The sequence below is a fragment of the Aspergillus ibericus genome (genome assembly GCF_003184845.1).
Source record: "Aspergillus ibericus CBS 121593 unplaced genomic scaffold BO80scaffold_53, whole genome shotgun sequence".
NCBI lineage: Eukaryota > Fungi > Ascomycota > Eurotiomycetes > Eurotiales > Aspergillaceae > Aspergillus > Aspergillus ibericus.
In genome coordinates this window covers 95740-117097 of record NW_020292151.1, presented here as the reverse complement: position 1 = coordinate 117097, position 21358 = coordinate 95740, and the positions used below count along the sequence as shown (strand labels likewise).

The following is a 21358-nucleotide window of genomic DNA, read 5'->3' as shown; positions in this document are numbered from 1 at the left end:
CAAAAGCGACTGAAAACTAATGTTCGATCTCCTGATATGAGAAACATCGTACCGGATGCACGGATCCTTGATTGGACGTTAACAAAGAACAGATAAATTGGATTTTTATTAATTTATATAGGGGTTAATTTGCCTCGCAGGATTGATGTTGATTAGTATATGCATGGGTGGTGATACTTGGTAAGTGTAGATGGTGAGATTGAATTTTTAAGATTACATTGAATCCTTCGAATCCAGCAGATAAGGAGTTCAGGACGGACATCATCTAATTTGATAGCAAATGTCGAATTCCAATTTCCAATACAGACAATGAATTACATTCTACAGAGTAATGGTAGATCTACAGTCACCGTCGCACAATATAAATCAACCTATCTATCTATCTATCTAGATCATGACATTCCATCACATCGTTTCAGATATTCCTCCCTCCTCATACCCAAAGCTTAAACAAGGAACACTTAATCACAAGTGAGACACAAATAATTAACCTCAATCAGACAGAACCTGCAAGTTGCAAAGATACCCACAATTCATTTCACCCGTTGATAGACCTGAAACGCTCTATCGGGCCACTAAGATCCTATAGTCCACGGGTATCTGTGCTCACTTAATATCGCTTAATTTCCGCGCTTTACTGGGTTGATGGGCCGATTGAGATGATCGGATTGGATGGTTCAGGGGATATTAATACTTACTACTAAGTTGTATGTATGGTATGGATTGGGTATTGCAAATTGTGGTGTTCGAGGTTGGGTGTTGGATGGAGTACGTACTCCATGCTGCGTACGTGGATGGGTTTAATATATTAGGACTGCTGTGATTCATGTCTATTATGGTGGCATATGGCATCATACATAGCTTATATTCTGGACTTGTTATTGCTTAGTATGGTTCAGTATGCATGGCCGAGTGGCTGGTGTTTTGAAAGTCTTTGGACTGTGAAAAGCTTTCCCAGCTTCGGAGATTGATTAGGTTGGCGATAGTGGCCGATTGCATGTTCCCGGCCATTGGCCTATCATCTCGAGGTGGTCTGTTGGTACACAGTAGCTAGGTGGTGAACTACACTACAACTTGGGAACTATTACCGACTAAATGAATACCATAGGGTCCATAGGGTAGTGTGTCAGGCTGGATTCCAAGCTGTTATATTGAGTGGTTTTTCGATCGAGAAAACCAACCCCCTTGGGTCAGCTGAAAAAGGCTGGGAAGGTATCGAACAAGGAACTGGTCGATGCCGCTCGGTATCTCACTCGGGAACCGGCCTCGGAAAAGGGCACTGGACCCTGAACAGGACCCTCCCTTGATGTCATTGTTCCTCTGGCATCGACTCCATATCTATGGAGTACCGTCCACTGAGTCCAGTTACGGTAAAAGCAAGTAGACGGTCAACCTGAGCGGGCGCACATTATTCCCTAAAAAGCACTGGCATCCATCTTGGTTCCTTGGCATCTCGGCTCTGGGCAAGGATAGATACTGGATGAAGATCAGGGGCTTTCATTGTAGTTTAGACCGCCCTCATGCATTGCGATCCAAACTGGTTCACGAGTCGCGGACGAATGGATTGCACGGAAGCGGCTTGAACTCCAGGAAAGACCTGGATGAAAGCTGAACTCTATGCAGCCAGGACAGACGGCCCATGCATCTCATGCAAAAAGGTTGACAGAGTGTCAGGGTCCATCGAATCGTGCGAGCGTGACAGCTGCCAAGGCTGGCGTTCAAGCTTAATTGCCCGGCAATGTCTTTTAGCGACATGACCATGTCACTACGAAACGACGACCATGTCGATCCCTTTTGCTCCCGTGTGGGTGGACTCGACTGACGGAGAGACCGTTTGGATGGTGCCAGTATAGATTCACCATGGACATCTTCATGATGGCGCAGGGCCAGTCCACGATTGCCAGAGGATTCCTGCCATTGGCCCGGACAATGTCGCAAACATGATTTATGCGCCCACTTGCAGTCTGACCCCTCCGCGGCCGCAGAAAGACAATCCATCAATGACAGGCTGCCCAGCTGCGGAGGAAAGTATCCAGGAGGGCGTACGCGCGTCCGGACGGGCTGCTGAGTCGGAGGTATATCCTTGGTTTGCAAAATTTCCAATGCGAGTTGGGTGGCTGGACCAGCTGACGGGGGACCACTCCAACCACAGGGCCACCCAGGTACAGGCCCCGAAGTCTGGAGGCAATCTGGTCAGCCCATTCTTTGCCCATGTCGGATGTCCACTCATGAGGCTCAACGGCACGGCCACCTTTTGCCACTCTCTGGCCTCGTGGGGACGTGGCGGCAGCACTATACATAGAAATGGGAATTTAGGGGCAAAGACTGGGAGGGTTTTCTTATTTCTTTTTTTTTTTTTTTTACTGCTAATTTCAAGCCGTGGCACCGAAGGGAGCTGAAAAACGGGGACCACAAGGTCGTATCTGAGAGTTTCTATCCGACCGATGAATTCTGAGGCAAAGCCTGCCGACCGCCCTAGTCGGAGTTGAGCCAGCCCAGGCCAGGCCTCAGATTGTCCTGGGTAGTGCTGGATGGCGTGCGATGTACTTCGTTAGGCGGTTGACCCTCCTGCCACAACCAGGCTGGATGGCCCGCACGTTGTGACCGTGACGACCCTAGTTTCACCTGAGGAGGACCACCATGGACACTACGGCGTAGTGTGTACTCCGTATAGGTACTCTGGAGGAGGGCACCGGCAGAATAGGAGAGGGTGAGGACCGAGAAGGACACGCGGCCCGTGGGGCGACCGGCCTCAGCGAGCCCCTAAAGGGTCTTCGCTGACTGGCTGGTCCGGCGGGCAACCGCGCAGATCGAAGTTTCCATCTTTTTAGTTGCACCGGCCACTCGGTTGGTTCCCCCAGAGTATTACACGGCGTTGAATGTCTCAGGTGCATGGCATGGATGTGGATGTGCTTGTGTGGATGCATTGCGGTCGGCGACAGCATCGAGGTTGTCCACCGGGCAGCACGGAATAATACCCATCTACTCCGTACATGCTGCTATACTCCATACTTTGATGGATCATGCAGTCGGGGATAAGAATAGCAGTGGGGAGACCGACCACCTACTGGAACATTCCGAGAATGTCTGGTGGATGGGGACAAGACACCAGCTGTCATCTCATCCTTACCGTCGACGTTGAAATGAAAGGCTAAGCATACAACGTCCTGTAACACTGCTGTTTGGTTTGAAATAGACAAGAAACGGTGATCAGCTGTTTGGGGTTCCAGCACCAAGTACGAAGTATACCTACTGTGTACTCGAGGGCCAACGCAAGCTTCGAAGTACATCTGCTAGGAATACGACTCCCAACCCCTCAATACCTGGGAAATGGCAGGCAGATGAGCCGGGGGGGAAAGCCTAAATTGAACTCCGAACGACGTTCTATTTCTGTAGACTCTCACGATTTCCCCGTAGAGTTGATCAGTTGACGCTGCTGTAGGGACTTCTGGAGGTACCTGTGGTATCGGAAAGATCGAGGCGGAGATACGCACCTACGCATGTACCTCCTACGGGAGGGCTTGCGGAAATGCATTGACGCTTGAGATCTGTAAACTATCCAGATTCGATGTATCGGACATTCTCAGGATCTACTGTCACAGAATGATTTCATGAGACGTGGGCGGTAGAAGGCTGGAAGCATCATGAGGGAAGGAAGACGACGACTGTCAACGCGTCGGGGAATGCAGAACCACCGTTTCCGTATCGCAAGTTTGCCAGGGTCCGAAAGGCGAAAGTGAAAAATACCCGCCACCGGCCGAGTGGAGCAGTGAAGATCCATCCATCCATCGACATTCTTCCTTCAGTCAGGGATCGGCATCGAAAGGTGGGTGGACGGCAGCGGACTTTGTACACTGTCGAGGAGGCAGGAAAGAAAGAATCATCATCAGCGAAGTAAAAGAAGAAGAGGCAGAAACAAGATACTACTCGGCAGGCCAAGGCAATACATACTAGGAAATCAGAGCCAAAAAAAAAGGTAACGCAAGAAGGGAACTTGGCACCCGGCGGGAGGCGTCAACACGCCGAGCATAAGAACACCAAGCATCACAGTGGTGTAAATTCCTCACTGATAATAATACCATCATCAATTCATAATCCCCCCCAATCCGGCCAACTTGCCTCTCTTCCCTCTTCTGCTTCTCTCTTTTCTTCCCTCCTCTCCTCTTCATCCATATCCATCCTGCACTGCACGAACCGAACCCCTTCCGTCGTCGCCCCATCGCCTTATAGCGGAAACCCAGGATTCCCACTCTGAACCACCCACCCACTCAGAGACGGGTTGAGCTTAATATTTGCAGATTAAAATTACCCAGTGGGAAGAGCTTTGGCCCCAGCCCAACCCGTGGTCCTGTATTCGGCATTCCCTCCTGTCTTGTGTCCCTCATCTTCTCTACTTCTCGAACGCTTCTCCCCCTCCTCCTTCTCTTCTTTCCTCTCCCCCTTTCCCTCCTCATCCTCACACCTCGACAATCAGCAAGCACCTCGTCCTCTCACCTCCCCTCTCCTCTTGACTTCTTCCTAGGCCCTGGACGCCCCGTCCGGTTGCGCTTTCGCTTTTCCCCTTCTCGTGGGCCTTTTTTTTCCTCGGGGGTCTCTGTTCCTGCGACTTATCTGGCCCAATAATTTCTCGCCGGGTCTCACCACCCCTTTCCGTGACCGTGTCGCAGGTCTCGACGCTGCCAGCCTCTCGTTGACAGTCTCCCTGGCAATAGAAACAATTTTCCTTATCAGGATCATTTTTTCTATCGGCCAATTCCACTCTTTATACCCTCTTTCCGTTCGGTTTCGCTTCGGCCTGTAAGAACGGATCCGGTGACGACAACTTTGCCGTTGACGTGCTTTTGAAACGATCACACAAAAATCTAATAATCTCGTCACCGACCTGACAACCATTTACATGTTCAAGAACAACCATAACCTTAATAATACCGTCAAGATGCCGATGTTTCGTGTCAAAACGGTCTTCCCTCTGATCGCCCTCTTCTCCATTGGGTTCTTCTTCTGGTGCGTCGAACGCTTCGACCAGGCTGCCCTCCTGCGCTTCAAGCACCCGGTCGACCGCGTCGCTGGATCAACTTCCCCTCAGATCCAGCTGCAACCCACGCCTCCCCCGGCCAAAGCATGCGACGTGGATCCTGGTCTTATGCCTCCTCTGCCTTTCAGCGAATGGCTTCCTCGCAAGAACTACACCCGCGCCTACTTCCGTCCTCACCATGTGAGCCCCAAGACCGAATTTAACTCGTTGGAGGATATCGAAATCCCGGTGCTCCCTCCCATGACGGTCATGGAGCGTGGTATGGTCGTGTCGCCGGAGAACGAGGAAGCTTCCCTACCCTGCCCCCCGATTATCGACGTCAATGTCGCTGCTGACCACGATGTGGACGAAACTGATAAGCTCTTGTTCGGTTTGGCTACCACTGCTGACCGTCTGGACCGCTTGCTGCCTTCTTTGCTGTACTCTTACGGAAACACCAAGGCCGGTATTATCGTGCTTGTTCCAGAGTCGGACGACGACATTCCCAAGCAGGAGGCCTACTTCCGCAACCGTGGCTTGGATTTGACCCTGATCCAGTCTCCTCTGGACTTTACTGCTCGTTATTTCGGCCTGGTGCAGGCGTTCTCTGAACACATCAAGACCAAGCGCCCTCAGACGCAGTGGGTCAGCTTCATTGATGATGACACTTTCTTCCTGTCTCTGTCGACCATCGCCGAGGAATTGAAGCTCTTCGATGTGAGCAAGAAGCACTATATTGGTGCTCTGTCTGAGGCCAGCTGGCAGGTTGATACTTTCGGTCACATCGCTTTCGGAGGTGCGGGTGTCTTTGTTTCCAAGCCTCTTCTCGATGTTCTGGACGAATACTACGACGAATGCCAGTCGTGGGGCGAGCAGCCTGGTGACCAGAAGCTCGGCCAGTGCATCCAGAGATACGGAGACACCCCTCTTACCCTCTGGCCCTCTCTGTACCAGATGGACATGAAGGGCGAGGTTGACGGTGTCTACGAGTCCGGCCGCAAGATCGAGTCTCTGCACCACTGGAACAGCTGGTACACCAAGGATGTCGTGAAGATGACCACCGTGGCCGCCGCGGCGGGTCGCCGCTCGGTTCTTCGTCGCTGGGTCTTTGACCAGGAGGAGATCGTCAACAACGCTACTGGTCGCTCCACCCGCACTTTCTGGGTCTTCACCAACGGGTATTCGCTCGTCAAGTATACCTACGATGAGAACACGCCCGACGATGCGATCAACTTCGACCACACGGAGAAGACCTGGGAGGAAGATCCCCGGGGTTACGAGGCCCGCCTGGGACCCCTCCGCAACCGGGATCAGGAGGGTGTCACCAAGGACCGTTGGTTGTTGCGGGACGCTTACGTGGTTGGTGACAATGTTCACCAGTGGTATGTGCGCGAAGAAGATGAAGGCCACAGTGTCATTGAGATCGTGTGGCTCGGCCCCAAGGGTGGCGGTGGTGCCGGCATCCACGACTATGGTGTCCGGAGACAGCATCACTAAGTCCTTGTTCACCACATGAGAGACCACACGACCGATACTGAGGCTGGCCCTTGGGATCTGTGAAGCTTTTCGATTCTTGCACATTCTTTAACATTCCTTTATCCTTTTCAATTTTCTACGTGATTTTGCTCCATATCTCCCTGTTACACTACAACACCAATGTCAATGGCGACAAGGAAATCCAGAAAATGAAGGTGGTGTGTAACAGTATCATTTTCGGTTACCCCGACTCCTTCGGCCTCCCTGCTTTTCTTTTTTGATTGATCATTTGCCCGGCGTTGTATTGGCGCAGACAAAGATCGGAACTGGTTGTTTTCAGCGAAGAGCATACCTTGTTTGAGTCCCTTGATTGACTTGGCTACGGCCTCGGGGGTTCTCCCGAGGTATCTCGCTCACGACAATTCCCCATCCTTCACTTCTCCCGGTTGCTGGCTTCGCAACGAGGCGGCTTCTTGCATCATTTTGTAAAAATAGAATTTGCCGGCCGCGCCGCGGTCGATTGCTTTGCTTTTGGAGATTAGCGCATTTGTCATTATGGCAGAATATTACGAGTTAAGTCTTAATCCGGGAGCCTTTACGGAGTACGTATAGTAGCATTAGACACATCCACACTGGCTGCAGGATGATATGACTAAATTGACAGAGGAGAAGCGTTCGTCATGGGCGGTGGCCTGATTGCGTGATTCGGTTTGATGCGTGTTTCACGTAGAATCGCCATCGAATTATCCCCCCGACTCATTCATTACACATCACGCATGAAACCACGCATGTCTGAGACTTCTTGGCTAGCTTGCAAGTACCTATCCTCATTCCTTCCAGCTATCCCTCTAATATATCCTAAATCCTTCGAAAAGACTTTCCCACTCGGCAGAATGTACATCTTAAACACTTATCGCATACTAATATTTATACTACCCCGAATCCAAGTACAACCTATGATATATTATGTATGGAGCATATGGGGCATACATATACACACGGCTTATAGTGTGAGCTACTAGGGAGGTATGTAGGTAGGTAGGTAGGTAGGTAGGTAGATAGATGGCGAGACGGAGGATAATCGACCGTGTCTCTCGTTCACTCCCTAGCTAGGTGGTGGGCTGCCTGGCCCGGCTTATTATTCATATCCCGTGATCGGGTCTTTTTCGACTGCTTACGGGGTACCTACCGAGAAGGTTCTTCGGTGGTGGTGGTGGTGGTGGTATGGCGGGTTGGTTGACTGAGGCGGATGATGGGAGTTGAAGATGTGGGAGGGAGTCTTGGATGATATTAGCAGGAAAGGGTGAGGAGGGAGGTGTTGGGAGTTTTTGAGATGATGAGGGTGGGGTTTGATGTAAGGGTAAGTGATAGGTAGGTAGGTAGGTACTGGGTAAGTAGTAGAATGATATTCGGATGCTTATAATGGTTAGGACTGGAGGGTGAGGATGGGATAATACTAGATCTGCGTACGTAGCCAGGAAAAGGGACTAGATTGGTTGAGAGTAGAAGGAATAAAGGTCAATAATGGTGAGATATTCGATGGTGAATCACGCCAACTGAGTTTGTTATTGGTGCGGTGGGTGGGTGGTGGTGGTGGTGTTGTTGTGTGTGTAACATATATCTCTCTAGATATAGGTAGCGTGTCTGGATGTCCGCTACAGAGTCAATAGTAGATCCTGCAGGGCTGAGTATTACATAGTCACATCTAGACCGCCTGAAAGCTTTGATTAGGTTTGGGGAACAGGCCTATCACCATTCACCACTACTGGGGAGAGATGTTCGTGTGTGATGAGACGAGTGATGATGGGGTGAAGAAAGTTAGGTTTCTGGGCGCGTGAGACTGCAGGTGGTAAGGAACCGGTTTTGATTTAATTTGTGCAGACATGATTGGTTTTGTTCGTTCCCAAGGTGTTGGAACGGTGGTCTGACTAATGACTGTCCATGCAGGCCGGCAGGCATTTGGCCAGCTATGTTAGGTGAGGGAAAAGATATCCTGCGGTTGAGTTTGGGAGGACGATGGATTAGGTAGTTTCTGGATTGGTTCATGGGCTGTAAGGTTATCTGGTAGTGGGCTGATCATGTGGTGAGGGTGTGGTCGAAGCTTTGCTGGGGAGCTCAGGGTCTCTGCTATCAAGGGGGCGAGAGAGAGGTCTGCTGGGCCGGCACGAGGGAAGAGCCTCGTGGGAGGGTAAGAGGATTGATTGATATACATTGATGCAGATGGTGCAGTTATTAACATTATCGGGCGGGTCTCTATTGGTTTTGAGGGAAATAATTGGGCTCGTCCTTGCTGATGGGTTGCTGCTGGCTCACCTGCTTACTATATATAGTTATCGTATCCGGGCTTGGGACCACCGTCATGGAGGGAGGGTTTGCACTGAGAGCGACGGAGAGTGTGGTAGTAAAGGCCGAAACCCTATCGAGTGGGCGTCAAACTGAGTGTAAACTGGTCACTTAGGTTAAAAAGTCCTTCTTCGGCCCCGAGTTTGCATGGATGCATCCATCCGTAGTATGTCTGTAGGTATAGTCCAGGATGACCGATCAATCAATCAATCAATCAATCAATCAATCAATAGTACGGGGGATGGATGAAGTACACAGTACGGAAAGGTACGAGAAGGACTGGGGGCTGCGTGTCTGGAAATACGTACCACCACCCTCCCTACTACGACTTGGTACTTGTTGCTTACTACCGGCTGTTTGGCTTGGGGGCCAAGTGCCCGGGGTTACCACTGTAGTACGGAGGAGTACTTAGTCTTCCTTAGCTGTAGTCCACGGCAGACACACGGGATGGAGATGGAATGCTCGCCGCCACACCCATGTTCCCGGTGCGATCGGGAGCGCGAGAGATAATCGATCGATGGGCCCTGGCGAATCGGTGCATTGGCTCTGGATGAAGAAACATTGAAGGGAGGTCCTGCGTGAATCATGGGCCATGGCTCGGGGGAAGAGGGTGGACTGTGGAGGGTCAACTAAGCTTTCCCCAATTGCTCGATCCAGCGTCGCCGTGGTTCACGCTCGAGGAAAGTGACCCTGAGGGGCGGGCGTTTCCGTAATATTACACGGTATGGATGGGGAATGTGAGTTGGCCGCCGTATCGAATCTCCAATGCCTCACTGCGGCTAGGCCAATAGTGGCTCGGGCCAAGACCGAGTCTTCCCCACCGTCGGGTCTGGACAAAGCCTGTATTGTGACTGAAAGATTGGGGACTGGTGGTTCGAGGGGGAGAAGAGGGGGAGGGTTTGGGGTGGTGAGGGCAACCGAGGTAGTTGAAACCGATAGGGTATGGTAGTGGCAGTGATTGTGAGGAAATGAACGAGCCCAAGAAAAGCTCCCAGTCATGAAGCTCCTGCCTCAGCCAAGGAGGAGGGGAGAAGAGTCGCGGCAACGGAGAACATACCGGGGCCAGGGAGGCGCGCGGGCGAATACCAGAGACGGGGTGTACGGTACGGTCAGGGCCACGTGACAGACCGCCTGCCTGTCTGCACCGGCACTTTGCCTTCTTCGAACTCCTCCTCGCCGTTTCTCTTTCCTTCTCGTCCTGAACCCAAACCCTGCGAAGCAAACGCGTTACTCGATTTGGTCATTCTCCCTCCCCCTCAAAAGCATCATTCCTCTTTGGGCATTCGTCTTCACGTCCCCCAGAATCTTTCCTTTCTTCACCTTGACCTTGTCTGTCCTCCACTTCTCTCCTTTCCCTTTTCCCCAGCTGCCCTTGTTTCATCATGGCCGACATCACTGCCGTCGGTGAGGAGAACCCTTCTCCCACTCAGGACGACCTGCAGCAGGCCGCCGGTAACGGCGCCGCTGACAACCGCGGCACCAAACGCTCTCGCATGAGCGCCGACGACGACGACGATGACGACGATAAGCCCGGTCGCGAGCGCAGAAAGATTGAGATCAAGTTCATCCAGGATAAGTCGCGTCGCCACATCACCTTCTCCAAGCGGAAGGCGGGTATCATGAAGAAGGTGCGTGCTGTCGCGTCTCAGCCTCATTCTCCCTTCGCCGTCGCCTCCAATCCGATCGCTGGCCATCCCTCCGTCGTCTTGCCTCTCTGTCCTCCCTTTTGATCCTCCTGCCCACCATCCCTGCGTGGATTTCCTACCGCCAGATCAATGCTGACGTCTCAATGCGGTCGCAAAACAGGCCTACGAGCTGTCCGTCCTCACGGGTACCCAAGTGCTCCTTCTGGTCGTGTCCGAGACCGGTCTCGTCTATACTTTCACTACCCCCAAGCTTCAACCGCTGGTGACCAAGGCGGAAGGCAAGAACCTCATCCAGGTGAGTGATGCTCTAGTCCCGTGTATGTCGAGTCGACGAGCCCGACTGACTCAATTCTTCTCTGTTCCAGGCCTGCCTTAACGCTCCGGATCCTACTACCAACGAGAACGGCGTCGATGCGCCCGAGGTGCCCGCGGAGACGCCCGAGGACGTGAGCCACAGCAACGTCAACCCCCAACAGTCGAATATTCCCCGTCCCGCGGGTATGCACCCCGGCTACATGACCAACGAGCAGCAACAGCAGATGGCATACTACCAGAACCTCCAGCAGCAACAGCAGGCTGGAGGGCAGTATCCCGGCATGCCCGTGGGCAACCGGATGCCGCCTCAGCACCAGCCCACTGCATAAAGCAGTGGTTATGTGTCTTCATGCCGCGTTCCCAAGAACCTGAGGGGCCCAGATAGTTGTTCGCATCCTTGTCAACTTCAGCGCGTGCAGCTTCCCTCCTCTACGGCCTTCCTTTGATACCCAACGATTTGTTACCACACATAATTGATACTATTAAAAAACGGTCTGCATCGTATAGCACCGCGCCACTCAGAACGAAGAACAGAAAGATGGTCTTATTGTAATCTGTGTATAGCCCGACCCGGTGGGGTTGCAGTTTACAGGCACCTGAGTCGCTCGTTTCGGTGTTCGCAAGAACCCTCGTGCTATTTGTCCTGTTTCACGGAAGAGGCTCACCAGAAAAGCCAAAAAAGAGCCAATCGAAAAAGGGAAAAAAAGAAGTATAAAAGGAAAAAATCAAGGCCGGGCTGGACGACTGAATCACGACGGATGCAAGACACTCTGATCTGGGTTCCCAGGCTATTAATTGCTTTTCGTTCCTCATCTCCTAATCCTTTTCCTAGACGACGGTGGAAGTGGCGGTGTTTCTGGTGCTTTTACCTTCATCTTTTTCTTCGTGCTCGATTCTTACTGGCGAAGTGGTTATCTGTTTGTCCTTTCATAAATTGTCTTTCCCGTCATGCGTTGACTAATTGATCTCCTTGATTTGCCCATGTGATTTCCCCCTTGCGCCAGGTTTGTTCCCCTCTCTTGCCCTCGGACCAGCTGTCCACCCCTTTTGGCAATGATTCTGGCTTGCGGGCAAGTTGACATGGCAGCTCCAGAAGAAGGAGGGCGGGGTTTAAACGGACGCTCATGGGGTCATTTGATTGAGTAACTGATATGATATTGGATGGATAGCCTTCATCGGGTAAGAAGTATGTCATGTATGGTATGGTGAAAATCGGAACTGTTACTTGTCCCTCTGCTACCCCATTCCAAAATACCGGTAATGTACAGTAGATCAGTGATTGCCCTTCACCCAGGGAGAAGTGGGCCTGAAATAGACCGAACCCATCATCTACACATATCTACCCAGGTAACGGACCCAAGAAAAGAAAGATGCACTCCCGTCTATGGCCAAGAATCCAATCTACGGGCCCAAAGATACCCAAAGGAAAGGCAGACAATGAAGACAAGGTGAAATGAAAGTACGTGCCAGCTCAAGTATCCAGAGCTCGTGACCTGACAGTCTATCTGTCCCGTGACATGACGATTCAATCCTATAGGTGCAGAAATATGCAGGCAGGACCATGAAGGAGGAAGAATGAAAGGGCAAGGGAGAAAGGAAATGCGGTAGGCTTGTATGTTCTGGTCTGTTTAGGAAGCCGAGTCCTAGGCTGTGGAGAGGATATCCAAGGAGACAAGGGAACAGTTGGCGTGGTGTATACTGTCGAGTAGATGAGTCGGTGTTTGTGTGTATAGATAAATAGGTAGTATGAATTTATTGTACATTGGTTGAAAGGAAGGGGTTATCATTGGTGTGATCCAGTGGATTGGGTAGGTGGGTCTAGTGGGTATGGCTGGGCCGGGGTAGGTATGGTGATATGGCGGTGCAGGAAGAATTTCTTTCATTCTGGGTGTCTGTCGGGGCTGGCTTCAAGATCAGAAACTGGGTTGGATGAGCTTGTGCGTCTTCCTCGGCTGCCGGTCCATTGAGTAAGGTATCGGACACTGCTTCGCCAGGCTCCGCGGAGGGTGCTCCTCGGGCCTGCGAGGAGACTTGAGTGCCCGTCGGATGCATCTGCGTCGGTGAAGGATTCGCGACGATGATTCCCTGAGACTAGACCGTCGGAGCGATCGTCCTGGGTGCCATATCCAGTGGCGTTCGCTCGTTTGGGAAGGAGCCCGCGGTTTTCAGGAGCAGGAGCCGATGTTCTCCGTTGTTTGCGACGCTCAGGGGGTACGGCGTTGGGTGTCTTTCGTGTATTCCAGGTGTTTCGACTGACTGTCATTGTGCTGGAACGACGCGGCCCACGCAGGAGACTGTCCCTCAAAGTGGTACCACCGCTCCTGTTTCTTGACTGGGCTGAGAGCTGGTCTCCAAACGTGCGAGTACGCCGCGGGGAATGCAGGGCGGTCGCAGCATAGTCATAGTCCGAGTCATCGAGCTCAGCCCAGATAGAAGCTGAATCAAGATCTGCTGTGGAATCGGGTTGCAGTAGAGGTAGACTGGGTGCTCTCTTGTGAGCGCTCCCCCGAGGGGGAGGTGCACTGCGCAATAGGGGTTCACGCTCCAGATCTTCCTGGCTATCCAGTCCCAGATCAATCGGTGAGGTCGGATGCTCCTCGACGACTGCCATTCCAGGACCCAGTCCGGTTTGGGAGGGTCCGCCGACAGTCACAGCCGCATGGCTGTCGACAACCTCTAGCCTCCAAGATAGGCAGAGAACGCCGCTCAGGAGGACAATCGTACCGAGTGATATCAACCCAGCATGGAAACCTGCCAGCTGGGACATCTGTTGGAAGTATATTAAGCCATCTATAATGGCGATAATATTGTAAATGCAGAAGACAAAGGGGTATAGAATACTGGTACTGCACAATTTCAGACCCCTATGCAGATAGAACAGCTGGGAGAGAGCAAGCCCGATCATTGCGAGAAGGATGACCCAGGACTGCCATCGGTTGAATTGATTGACGCGATCGACGACCGTCCGAACGAGGAGCTCCACGGCCGATTTAGCCAGAAGGAGAGAATGGGCTGACAATATCCCGCTAATCATGCCATAGCATAGACCCCGGGCAAGTCGAACACGACCATGGGACAATTGCAAGTGCGGCCGATATGAACCGCGTGAGCTGGCATACTTGGAGCGAGACGGTGAGACCAGGAACTTGAGCAGCCTGGATCCGATATAGATGACCAGCACCAATACGGCCGTCCCTGCCATCCATAGGACAAAATTTCGCCGCTGTAGCAGTTCGAGAAGTTGATCGAGGCTGTGCGCTGGCTCCCCCACGGCGCCGAAGACTGCTATCAATAGCGCGCCGATGCAGACTAAGACGGTACCGACGAGAGAGTACCTGGTGAAGGCTTCACCCAGGATCAAAGTGGCAAATATAGTATTAAAAACGAGACCGGACTAGTGGAGAGGATATTAGCGGTGCCGGGTATAGACTATGTAGCTCGGGGGAGGCACGGACAGCTTGCAAGGTTGAAAGCACCGGGAGCGGGAGGGTGGTTATCTGGATGGTACTGCCGACGATGTTCGCAACGACGAACATCAGCATACCCAGCTGTATAGAATTAGCATTGTCGGCTGGATCCGGATGCATTGAACCTGAAGAAGCACTAGCGCACCTGCCATCTCCGGCGTTTATAGGGTGGTCTGCGTAAATCGTAGGGGTGTTTCTCGTCCTCGAGGATATGCGACTTGCGTTGGAGGGTCAGTCCGATAGCTTGGAGACTGGTCGAGATCAACCCGACAATCACCCCAACCTGGAGCCACGCTCAAGTCAGTACCGTAACTCAGTGCGAATTAGCTGAGATTCCTGGGAGGGGAAGAACACACCGCGACACTCCCCTGGGGCGATAGGTCACCAAGATTACCCATCTCGGATATCCTCGTGCATTGGTCGCTGGGCCGGGGGACAAAGACCAGACACGCATTAGACGGGATACGGTAGGGCTGACAGGACCGACTCCATTGTCCGAGCGCGACGTAGAAACCAGGTGAAGGGGAGGAAGCGATCCAACGAAAGGGCCGTGGGGAGAAGGAAGCAGAGGGGAGCGGGCAGGAAAGCGATGAGTTCCTGGGCGGCCGCCAAGTGGAAGAGTCGCCGGACTAACACCAAGTAGATCGATCAGCAGATCCGCCAAGTGCAACGTTTCCCTCCGCCTGCTGCTGTTGTTGCTGCTGCCTCATTGCTGCTCTCCTGTATTCGCTCCCCCACTTCCTTTCCCCCCCCCTCTACCATTCCCTCCGGTCCAGGTGAGTACATGTCCTGACTACCCCCCTTTCAAGTATTCCCCCGGTCGCGATTCGTGACTACTGTTGAAGACCCCCCGGTCCGTTGTCGGGCGCAGCACAGACAGACCAGGCGACCGACTGACGTTGATTGACCGCCCCCCAAAGCAGGCACCTCCGCATCGGGAAGCTCGACTGACGTTGTCTCTTCGTCCCCCCCACATCTCCCTTCGCTCTCCCCTCTACAGGTTCGATCTATAGAATTACATCTCGTCACGATGTCGCAAAGTCACGCTCTTTCCGATGACCAGGTACGTCGTCCTTTCGAACAGGGATGATGCGTGTCCGCTCCGGAGCTGATCCCATCTACAACCAGGTGGCGGGCGAGCTCCGCAAGATGACGGCCTTCATCCGGCAGGAAGCGCTGGAGAAGGCCCGTGAAATCCAGCTCAAGGCCGACGAGGAATTCGCCATTGAGAAGTCCAAGCTCGTGCGCCAGGAGACTGCCGCCATTGACACTCAGTATGAGAAGAAGTTCAAGCAGGCCGCCATGTCCCAGCAGATCACTCGCTCCACCCTTGCCAACCGCACCCGTCTCCGTGTCCTCTCTGCGCGCCAGGAGCTCCTCGACGATCTGTTCCAGCAGGCTCGTGATCAGATCTCCGGTATCGCGGCTAAGGATGCTGAGAAGTACGAGACCGCGCTGAAGAACTTGGTCCTTGAGGGCCTGTATGCCCTTAACGAGGAGAAGGTGTCTATTAGAGCCAGGAAGCAGGATACCGATGCTGTGAAGAAGGCCATCGAGGAGGCCGAGAAGGAGTTCAAGGAGACCGTTGGCAAGGAGGTGTCCGTGGAGCTGGACGAGGAGGAACCGCTGCCCGAGGGATCGTGAGTTACACCCATTCCGATGTTCCTCTATCACCGTCATCTAACTCTCAAAACCAGTGCTGGTGGTGTGGTTATTGTCGGAGGCCAGGGTAAGATCGAGATTAACAACACCTTCGAGGAGCGGCTGCGCCTGCTCGAAATCGACGCCCTGCCCGCCGTCAGAGAGACGCTCTTCGGCAAGAACACCAACCGGAGATTCTATGATTAGGCCATATACGCACGTCTCTTGCTAAGCGAATCTACAATACCTGACCTTGTTTCGTCGTCGTTGCAGCCATTGTATCTATGTACCCCGGTTCTTTTCTCGGAGAGCACCATAGCCTTGTATAAAGTCCTTCACTTCGTTTATCGGGAGTCCATCAGAGTTCAAATGAAACCTCAATCTCTATCTTTTCTTTTGAATAGTAATGGGGACAAGATATATCTATGGAGACGCATCCTAAGATTCCTAATAGAGTTAACCGGCATTCAAAAATAATTATAACACAAGTCATTTCGTGATTCAATATGCCGTAGATGGTAGATGAAATCCAGCAAATCAAAGCCAATCAACTAGCTCGCTACAACAACGGTGTATAAGATGATAAGGATAGCATCCGCACTCACCAGCAAGGTATCACGAATACAACAATAACAAGGATAAACCAAGCAAAAACACACCATGTTTCAGTTCAAGTCAACGCCCAATACCACCCATCCATTGACTCCGACCTTGCAGCAGGAAAGACATATAAAACCAGTCCCGGCGAAATTAATGTAGATCTCATTACTTGATTATTTCTGACCATTTCCGGAGACTCACAACTCTCAGTAACGGTAAATTAAAACCCGTGAAATGGCCGACGTCTTAGAACTCATGCTCATGTGCCCGAATAGGCAACCCATCACCGTCCTTCTTCACGGCCGTGAATGATTTCCAGACCTTCTGATTCTCTCTCCGTGGTTCAGGGACCCCGAAGATCGACTTCTTGGGGCGCGGCTTTGACCTGACAGAATATATAACGCGATAGTGTAGAGCCTCGATAGCTTCCTTTGCCAGTGTCCGTTTCAAATGGGAGGCACCTGAATCCTCAATGGAAGTAAAAATGATTTTCAGCCGATCAGCGAGGGTATCAACTGCCGCGTTGAAGTCTCGCTCTGCGTCTTTGTCAGGGAATTCCGCCTCGGACCGTCCAGCATCAATGGCAATGTTGAGAAGGACGGTGATAGCTCCGAGTTCTCCGTAATCGTAGTCGTTCTGTCCTTTGCTTTTGTATCGCTTCACATCGAACCGTGGTTGATTGAGGATGCTGGTTATTCGCTCTAAGTTGAGAACTTTCTCCGGCGGCTCGCGGAGCGGCAAAGGACTGCTCATTAAGAATGATATGGCGAGGCGACACCGTAATGTTGCAAGCCAGTCCGAAGCTGGAAGTATGTGTCTAAGGAGGCGACTCTGCAACGTTGCGTCTTTGATGGTGTCGAATGCTGAAGTACCAACACGCAGCACCTAGAGAAGTTAGTGAGGAATGGAAGTGAAAAGGGGTTCGGATCATACCAAATCATCTGCCGTGTTCTCAGGGGCGCTCTCCAGCATGGTGACTATGGTTCTCTCAAGCTCCGAGCAGATCAGAGCATTTCTGGTTAAGGATACATCGAGTGTCAGTCGGAATAAAAGGTTCAATGCGCGTTCTCGAGTATCGTCTGCAAATCTATAACAGGTATCAGCACTTATACGTAGAGCAAGATATTCGAGAATTTACAGTTCTGCCGCCCCACAAAGCAAGTCAAAAACAGACAGTAATGCCCCTTCACGGGGAGAGTCAGTTTTCACATCATGTGCTGCATATGATCGTCAGTCATTGACCTGTGCTAAAGATCCACGGATTTACGTACTGGTAACGTGTGCATCCGGGAAGATAGTCTCGGAAACCGCTAATGCTTTGGGACTGGCCCCTAACTGTTCGAAAAGCCGACTAATGTCGTTCGGCCTGATGAGTGTCTTGATACGCTCCGCATTTGCATGCTACGTGGCAATTAGCCGGATGTGTTAAACATTTTATTTGCACATCATATAAAATACCTTGAAAGCTCTGCAATAAGCTTGCCTGATGCTGTCCTGCGGCTCCGAAGGCACTGTGAGAAGTGAGCAGCAAAACCACTGTCGTGAGGGTATTAACAAACCAGCTTGAAAGATCCATGAAATCAGGACATCCGGCAAGAATGACCGTGATAGAGCAAAATCGACAATGCCCGAATGAAACGCGCGCTCCCTCGAATGTCTCTCTATGGGCAAATCAGTATTCGAGTGATTTGGTATAGATCGAAGGTACTGACCTCGTAGTCCCGCCATGTAACTCTCTGGCTTAATGCAATCACCAGGAAACTCGAGCGCGGGGGGCAACTCGCTTTTATAGACGAAGAACTGCCAAGATTTCTCCAGGTCAAGGGCCTCCGTTCTCCGGACAGCATCGAGCAAACGTCGCAGGCCCAGTTCATCATCTTGGGCACCTAAAGCTGAAGCCAGAACGCCCTCATTGAGTCGGGTGCTCGGTAAGCTTGAACCATGTACCGTAGCATTCTGCTTCTCGTTCATTCGCAGATTCTCTTTCTCAAAGGCAGCTCTCAGCTTTGCGATGCCAGCTTCGGTTTCATTATCATCAACCGCCTGGACAACGAGCGAATCTAGCGTATACTTGTATTTGGGAGCCGATACTGGAAAGCCGGAGCGCTTATCAGATTTTGCGTCGCGGTCCCCTAAGGACATTCCTGGTTTAGCTAGTTCACTGCTACCGACAGAGGCGGTCGGTTTAGCAATGCTCATAAAGATATCGTCCGGAGATTCAAAAGAGCTTATCGAGTCGGTATCCTCGCCATCTGAGCTGATGATAACCTCCTTGCCCTTCTTTACAACACGCTGCGAGGAGTTAAAGCTTGTTCCTGGAGACGGATCTTTGTTTGTAGATCCAGTGCTTAGGAAGCTTTGGAGAAGATCAGCTTTGCCCTCATCATCTTTAACAGACTGTGATAGTGATAGATTTAGCTGAGAGGCCGGATCGTCCGACGAGGGGCCAGTTGAATGGAGGGATGACGGCACCTCAGCGAGCGGGGACGACTGAGCGGCTGGAGCGGTGTCATTGCCTCGATCATTAGACTGAGCGTCTCGGTGAGCTATTGAAAAATCCGGACGCTTAAAGAAACTGGTAATGCTTCTCATGCCGGGCGCGCTGTTGGAGGGCAATATGATATGCTGCAAAGTATGGCCCGCATGCTTTGTTCGGTAGATCTCCGCAATTAGCCTCTGCTAGACACGTAGGGCGCGTGGAAACAATGCGCGAGGTCACATGACCCTGAGTCAGCACTCAGAAGTTCTAGTTAACTAGTTATTGAGTTACCAGAATAGTCGCCGGGAAAGTGACGGGTATTGAACTATTGAATTTGAATACCTGGGCAGCCAGGACTAGTAGGCGCCTACATCCGGGCTGCTTGGCTACTATTTTGCTAGGCTCAGCTGCGCACTGCTTTCACTTCTGTGCGGGAGGACGATCTCCTTTCCAGATTGTGATGTACCGCACCGATTCGCGGATGGTGCGTCAGCTTTCCCCATGCACCATAACCGTTATGTAGGGGTAGATAGCCCAATATTCCGATAGAGATTCGATCCTTGGCTTCGCCTGGGTCCTCGTATCTTGGTTAAAGGTCGAATATACTTGGAACTTGCGATTTTTTTGGGGGTCTGCTCTGGTTCCAAGGATTACCCGCTTGAAATTTTGGACCCCCAATCGATGTTCTCTATCTGCCCATTTAGACCCCAAGCTAGATATCTTGACTGCATGACGACTGGGGCCAAAATAAATACACCAATGATATTTTCAAGCGAGGCCTTGTTGACTCCTTGACCTTGGATGTCTATCTGTTCAAGTTGCCAATAGTCCGTACATCACGTTTCGAGAGAAAAAGAATTTTGTTGCGCCCGATCGTATTTGGGAGCGGTCCAGGGGTGGGAGAGCGGTGCAGATCTATCTCTAAAGTACTTTGTAGTCCCCACACCGGTTCACGGTTGATCTGACCATCTGACGCCAATCTGTCATATCTCTTCTTTTCGACCCCCCCAAGGCCGGAATCCTTTGCCCACTGTACGGCGCACGTAGCAAGGCTTAGCTGGTATCCTCCCTCCCTTGTTTATCTTTCAGATTACCAGGTTTCTATTCTCTCGGCTGTGCCATGATTGATACAGCTGCTACGGGCTAATATCGGGTTCGATCAGGGGCCGTCAGCCACGAAGATGGCGAAGGAGCGAAATAGCCTGAGGGCACAAGGAACCAAGGGCAGCATTTTGCCATTTGGCCTTGTAGGCAGTGTTCACTGTTCAGAGCATGGGCGAGAAAACCACCAAGGTCAGTTAGAGACCGTAATGCGAATTCGCAAGTTTTGACGTATTATAAATGGGAGGGAATCTTGGTAAATTAGCCGAGCTCGAGGTACGTAACAAAACTGCCTACCCATCCCGTCCAGGGTGGAAGCCCAGTGATCGGAGATTTTGTACGTAGTAGGTAGTATGCAAATAATGTTATAATTCTTGAAATACAAATCGAGCAGCGACCTCAAGTATTACGCGCCCTTCATGATCAAACTATTGCACTAGAGGCTGATTGTGAAGGATAATGGGCGATGGGATCTGGCTCCGTGAATGAAACACATACAAAGGCAGTTTCAAGTGATCTTCTGCTAGCCTCCGTAAAGAGAAATGGTTGGCAAAGACTACGCGCAATAGGTATGGGACCACGCCAAACTGCATCAGGAAATCTGGTCTCCCCGGGCCACTAACATCAGCAGCCAAGACTGGAAAAAGGAGGACATGAAGAGAGAGCGACTGAATACAGGGGGAAGGCAAATGCCAAGTAACAATCAATCCATGCTTGTGAAAGAGAAGTTCATGAGAGTCTGGAGGCGGATGCTTTTATATCCGGGCCTCTGGTGCTAGAGTATGCACAGTCCATGTGCATTCTACAATGCAAAGACTAGAAGCACCGTTGGCTTAATATACATGCAGTCAGCACAGATTGCTGCGGTACCTCCGAATCTCCGCGCTCCGTCAGGTGGACCTATCCACGGATGGCATCAGCATGTGCCGTCCCGGACGGCTGTTAGTCTGTTTCAGGCTCCGTGTTCCGACCCTCCGTCCAAGACTCCCAAGCGCCCCCAAAGGTATGGAAGAAAGAGAAGCCTACCAGTGCGACAGCTTCCGTTCCATGGCGAGGCGTTGAATGGTCCGGCTTTGACATACATACGCGCCGACGTCTTGACCACTAATGCATGCTGCACCTTAGCGGTCCAATCCCTCCTTTCGCCGAGGGAGTATGAAATCCATCATTGCTGGCATCGCGGGAGATCAGCTTCGTGACATGCCAGAGTGTAACTGGGTATGCCATCATTTGCCATGGCATCCGATTGGTGCACAAGCGAAGAAATCTTCGAGAT

At 51.7% G+C, this 21358-nt stretch overlaps 6 protein-coding genes across 6 annotated transcripts; 4 read left to right on the top strand and 2 right to left on the bottom strand.

Annotated features, from left to right (window-relative positions):
* Positions 1-4558: 4558 nt before the first annotated feature.
* gfsA (glycosyltransferase family 31 protein) lies at positions 4559-6857 on the top strand. Its single transcript, XM_025714373.1, has one exon. The coding sequence runs from the start codon at positions 4898-4900 to the stop codon at positions 6509-6511; it is 1614 nt and encodes a 537-aa protein (XP_025571036.1). The 5' UTR covers positions 4559-4897; the 3' UTR covers positions 6512-6857.
* A 3160-nt stretch (positions 6858-10017) lies between these two features.
* Positions 10018-11476, top strand: BO80DRAFT_428858 (SRF-TF-domain-containing protein). The gene is made up of 3 exons (XM_025720335.1): positions 10018-10461; positions 10640-10774; positions 10845-11476. Exons 1-3 carry the CDS (start codon positions 10216-10218, stop codon positions 11121-11123), a joined length of 660 nt encoding a protein of 219 aa, XP_025571035.1. The 5' UTR covers positions 10018-10215; the 3' UTR covers positions 11124-11476.
* Positions 11477-12515: 1039 nt separating this feature from the next.
* Positions 12516-14980, bottom strand: BO80DRAFT_218413 (DUF803 domain protein). The gene is made up of 4 exons (XM_025714372.1): positions 14618-14980; positions 14407-14544; positions 14250-14342; positions 12516-14188 (listed from the first exon to the last, which is right to left on the bottom strand). Exons 1-4 carry the CDS (start codon positions 14657-14659, stop codon positions 12674-12676), a joined length of 1788 nt encoding a protein of 595 aa, XP_025571034.1. The 5' UTR covers positions 14660-14980; the 3' UTR covers positions 12516-12673.
* BO80DRAFT_416214 (H(+)-transporting V1 sector ATPase subunit E) lies at positions 14847-16383 on the top strand. The gene is made up of 4 exons (XM_025718175.1): positions 14847-15037; positions 15185-15324; positions 15390-15901; positions 15959-16383. The coding sequence occupies exons 2-4, from the start codon at positions 15292-15294 to the stop codon at positions 16107-16109; spliced, it is 696 nt and encodes a 231-aa protein (XP_025571033.1). The 5' UTR covers positions 14847-15037; positions 15185-15291; the 3' UTR covers positions 16110-16383.
* Positions 16364-19157, bottom strand: BO80DRAFT_416212 (uncharacterized protein). The gene is made up of 7 exons (XM_025718174.1): positions 18215-19157; positions 18062-18163; positions 17961-18013; positions 17774-17903; positions 17641-17719; positions 17436-17589; positions 16364-17387 (listed from the first exon to the last, which is right to left on the bottom strand). The coding sequence occupies exons 1-7, from the start codon at positions 19092-19094 to the stop codon at positions 16749-16751; spliced, it is 2037 nt and encodes a 678-aa protein (XP_025571032.1). The 5' UTR covers positions 19095-19157; the 3' UTR covers positions 16364-16748.
* A 1005-nt stretch (positions 19158-20162) lies between these two features.
* On the top strand, positions 20163-20869 carry BO80DRAFT_505245 (uncharacterized protein; the record flags this gene model as incomplete). The annotated part of the gene is made up of 4 exons (XM_025724474.1): positions 20163-20274; positions 20348-20358; positions 20393-20419; positions 20652-20869. 4 exons carry the CDS (start codon positions 20163-20165, stop codon positions 20859-20861), a joined length of 360 nt encoding a protein of 119 aa, XP_025571031.1. The 3' UTR covers positions 20862-20869.
* Between the last annotated feature and the right edge of the window lie 489 nt (positions 20870-21358).